At 40.2% G+C, this 4,557-nt stretch overlaps 1 protein-coding gene across 1 annotated transcript; it reads right to left on the reverse strand.

Annotated features, from left to right (window-relative positions):
• Nucleotides 1-256: 256 nt before the first annotated feature.
• On the reverse strand, nucleotides 257-1,361 carry LOC109428213 (CDK-activating kinase assembly factor MAT1). The gene is made up of 2 exons (XM_019703912.3): nucleotides 479-1,361; nucleotides 257-407 (listed from the first exon to the last, which is right to left on the reverse strand). Exons 1-2 carry the CDS (start codon nucleotides 1,315-1,317, stop codon nucleotides 308-310), a joined length of 939 nt encoding a protein of 312 aa, XP_019559457.2. The 5' UTR covers nucleotides 1,318-1,361; the 3' UTR covers nucleotides 257-307.
• Between the last annotated feature and the right edge of the window lie 3,196 nt (nucleotides 1,362-4,557).

A 4,557-nucleotide genomic window follows, 5' to 3' on the forward strand; every position in this document is an offset into this window, starting at 1 on the left:
TTGTATCAAGTCGTATTTTCTCCTATGTTATTCGCAATGGGGATTTTTACGGGTGGCTTATTGTGCCTAAGTCAACAATCCTGTCTCGCCGGAGGGCCATCGTGCCAGTTCTGCGAAGAGAACCAATACCCTATACAAATTATTGACCTCTTGTGACAACGAATATCATCCCTAACCCTAACCCTAACATCCCTCCCAACAATGGCTAGCAACTGTACAGTATGGCCTGGTCATCAGTGACTCGTAAAACATCAGCTTTAACTATACCTGTTATCCTATATTATAAGTAAGAAGAGTAACTTTAACATTAGCACCCGTGATAAAGCCCAACCAGAGCTTCCTGAATCGCCCGCAGACAGGAAATGTTGGTCCTGAATCCACCCGCTCGTTCGGCTTGCGTTTCGGACCTAGAAAATGTATAAAAGTGTGAGGAAATTATGTTGACGCCTTTCAATCGCTTATCCGAGCGGAGCCTTACCGTATGTGTTTGATGTACCCCTTGGTATCGATATCGGCCAACGTCGGCTGTGCGGGGCCTTCCTTGGGATAAATCTGCGCCTCGTACACGTAAGTTGGGCCTTCTTCGATCTTCGGCACCGGAAGAAATCCGTGCTGCGACTGGAACTTGATACCGGTGGAGAAGTGTGTCTGCTTCGGTGCCGGAGGGGCCATCGGCTTTGGCAGTGGAATCTGCTGTTGTTCGGCCCGATGGGCAAATTTATCTACAATCGCACTGGCATCTTCGTAGCTCTCCATCAGAGAATCGATTAGGTCTTCCTTGTTCTTGGCTTTCTGCTTTCGATTCTCGGCTTCGATCATGGCTAATTCCTTCTTCCGCTGGTCCGTTTGCTCCTTTTCGATCTCGATCAGCTGTTCCAGTTCCAGCTCGTCTTTGCTCAATTTGGTCTTATTTTTCAGGATTGTGTCCCGATTTTCCTTCTTGTACTGTTCAATACGTTTGTTCGTGTTAATAATGTCGATGTTGTTGCACAGATTGAACACCAGCTCTTCAATCAACTCCAGGTAATCGTTGTATTCCCCCAGGGTAGCGAAATCGTCCTCTTTTTTGTTGAAATCCTTCAAAATCCGCTTCCGGATCTGCACCTCCTTGTCCACATTGGAGTCCTCGAACAACTGAACGCGGAAGTTGCTCCGCCGCAGCGCAACATTACACTCCGGGCAGGATCCGGATCCCTTGAGGAACAGCAGTTCCACGCAACTTTCGCACAAAGTGTGCCCGCAAACATTCACCATCAACTTCAACGAAGGATTGCGGTATTTGGTGGTTTTGCACCGTGGACATCCTTGATCATCCATGTTGGCGATGTCCTGTGTAATCCACGCACTATTATATTCACCTCTCACTGTTTTCCTTGACATGACTTAAAGTTCAAAACTAACATGTTACCGTTTAGTAAAATAAATACAATACAATAAAATGTAGCAAAATAATGAAAAATATTCCAAAAACTTTCAATGATACGCGAGTTTGTTATGAAAACAGTCTATATTTTGACAGCGGCACAAAACAGTGGTAAGCTTTCACCACTACACACGCAGCCGGCTTGAAAACAAACAGCCAAAGGGTGACCCACAAACCAAACTTCCGCTGCCGGCAGCCCGGGATCTACACAAACTCTACACACCGGTACACGATTATTTATGGATTAGGAAAATTCGTGAAAATGAAAAAGAAAAATCAAAATCTGCATTAACATGTCTAAAGGGTCTAACTCGTTTTGTAAACAAACATTGTTTCTGTCGCTGTAGAGCTCATCTCGATCCACCCACGCATCTGGGGGCCGTTATCAGAAAGAGCGAAGTTAGATCTTTCTGATAACGGCCCCCAAATGTGTGGGTGGATCGAGATGAGCCCTACAGCGACAGAAACAATGTTTGTTTACAAAACGAGTTAGACCCTTTAGACATGTTAATGCAGAAATGACCGTTTGCATTAGAGTGACTGGAAGGGAGAGTGGCGTCATGTTCCCATTTTGACAGGTCTCCTGCTCGTTTGGAACAGGAATTTGTATGGATTTGACAGATGACCGCTGTTCCAATTTTGACATTGACGCCACTCTAAGTTAAAGTCACTCTAGTTTGCATTAATTATTCCCGAATAAAACGGTAGCTTTTATAAACCGTTCTGATGAATAGACAACAATGGTGAAGAATAGACAACAATAGTGACGATGATAAATATTGTCGTCGCGGTTGAAAACCGAATTTTCCCCACACGCGACAATCGCCTTTTCTCCAAATCCGTACGGGAAACCTAACGTCGGACATATAGTGCGCTGGACAGCGGTCCTGGTCCTCTATCCAGCGCACTATGCCCCACGTACGTCCGACGCACGGTTTGGGAGAAAAAATAATTTTCGCGTGTCAAAAATTCCGATTTTTTTTTTGCTGTGAAGATGGATTTTTCTCTTCATCTTCATCTTCTTCAAATTAAATAGTGACAATGCAGGTGCACTCAGCGAAAAAAAAACTAACAAACTTCATCAAAATGCCTTATGATTTTTTGCCATAATTAAACACTATGGATGCCATAACCGAGGCCATAACAATACCTTATGAAAATTGATCGTGATTAGGACAAATTCTAGGGGCAGGACAGATCAAACGAGAGCAAATCTGTGTTCGAGGTGTTGCTCAGAATTCATCACAGTTCCTCAGAATTTCTCTTTTTTATGCCAAAGTGTGATCTGGCATCAATGTCAAACTGCAAAGTGTTTCATGTGCTGAATGAAAATTGCAGTTTTGGGGATGTCTTTCGAGAAATTTCGTCGATCATTGCTAAAAAGAGTTACTCAGAAATTCTCAGACTTGCACTCGTTTGCACAGTGTCTTGCCCCTAGAGCAGCAAGCAGCGGATTTTATCAACGATGTCGCTTACGAATACAAATGCGTGTAACTATTTAGCAAACTGTTGCACAAATGTCATATACAGTGAAACGTATAAGTGTTAGTGTGTTGTGCTTGGTAGATTTGATATAAGGTGAACTTATTTTGCCACTATTAAATACAAATTTCCATTTTCATACCGTATAAAAATGAGTGGACATTGTGGTATATTGTTACTGAACGACATGTGTTTGTCATAGTGTTATTTATTGTCGCCAGCTTTCGGTTTAACACTGTTCAACATTAAATAAACCCTTTGAGATTATGTGACCTTATCTGAAAAAAGCCGTTTACTGTTTGAAATGTAAGGCAAACTGTATTTTGTTATGCGGGACGTCAAACTCGTTTTGACATCTATTTTGACATTGACAGTGCTTTTTAGTTGGGTTTTGCCCCAACTAGTAATCCTACATTATAGAGATCTGCGGAGGCGGCCATTGTAAGCCAATCGTGCAGAAAGAACTGTCAAAGTGTGAGCCAAATGAACAGGCTGATCGTTCGTAAGAAGGCGTCGATTGAACGGTATTGCAATCCGAACTAAATAAATTAAAATTATTTATTTTTTATATCGAGAAATTGACGGTATATGTAAGTTTAGTAAAAAGATAGAATTTAATTAATTCTGCTTTCAAAAGCTCAAGCTTATGACGAAACTTTTGTTGCTGCACTTCTCGAAAAAACTTTCATTGCTGCTTCTTGCTTCATTTCTGCCGATATGTTTAGCTTAACACTTTGCAATAAATTTCATATTTCATCGATTGCTCCGCTATTTTTTCAAAATTTTGAAAAAAAAATCTACCATAATTAGAAAATGTAAACAAAACAACTTGAACCACTACGAAGTCACGCACAAAGTTTGAACATCTAGCTTTGCAGCAAGTGTTGGCAGCTGATGTAAACAAAATGAACAGCGTTGCCGAATCGACATATGTAACTTCCGCTTATCTCTATGTAGAGGATTTCTAGCCCCAACCAGTGAACATTCAACTAGTAATCCTACATTATAGAGATCTGCGGAGGCGGCCATTGTAAGCCAATCGTGCAGAAAGAACTGTCAAAGTGTGAGCCAAATGAACAGGGGCCTGTAGCATAATGAAAATTTTACTAATAATATTAGTCTTGTAGCTTGTAATTTATAATTTTCTGTTGCATAAAAATACTACAAGTACAAGTTACAAGTCCAATACTACAAGTCGGTTGGACTAATATTATTAGTAGACTTTACAAGTGCATGTTGCATAAACGAACTACAAGTATAAAATATTAGCTATGACTTGTACTTTTGATTACAAGTCTCAAAGGTCTTGTAAAATAATATACAAGTTAGATTTCAAGTATTGCAGAAGTCATATTTAGTTTTGAATATATCGATTTACCATTTTGATGAACTCAAAAGATATTATTTATCTAACATGTCAACCTTAATTCCAGTTTTCGATGGCAGTATGTATTCGAAACTCATTGAAGAGAAAATTGCGTTGATGTACACTTTGTATCCAAAATATAATTTCTGCTGAGTCTCTCAAGTTCTCCAAAGTTTCTACAATACCCATCTTTGATTGGAGGTTCTTGGTAAAGTTATATATTATGGTTACTGCATAAGCACAGGTAAAGTTGCAGATGCGAAATAAATTTGAATCAATTGTTTGT

The sequence above is a fragment of the Aedes albopictus genome, chromosome 2, assembly GCF_035046485.1.
Source record: "Aedes albopictus strain Foshan chromosome 2, AalbF5, whole genome shotgun sequence".
Classification (NCBI taxonomy): Eukaryota; Metazoa; Arthropoda; class Insecta; order Diptera; family Culicidae; genus Aedes; species Aedes albopictus.

Bases quoted from the DNA above. Each gene is read 5' to 3' on its own strand.
- LOC109428213 (XM_019703912.3), bottom strand. From the start codon at position 1,317: ATGGATGATCAAGGATGTCCACGGTGCAAAACCACCAAATACCGCAAT. The intron at 408-478 runs GTAAGGCTCCGC...TACATTTTCTAG, and splicing joins GGGTACATCAAACACATACG to GTCCGAAACGCAAGCCGAAC.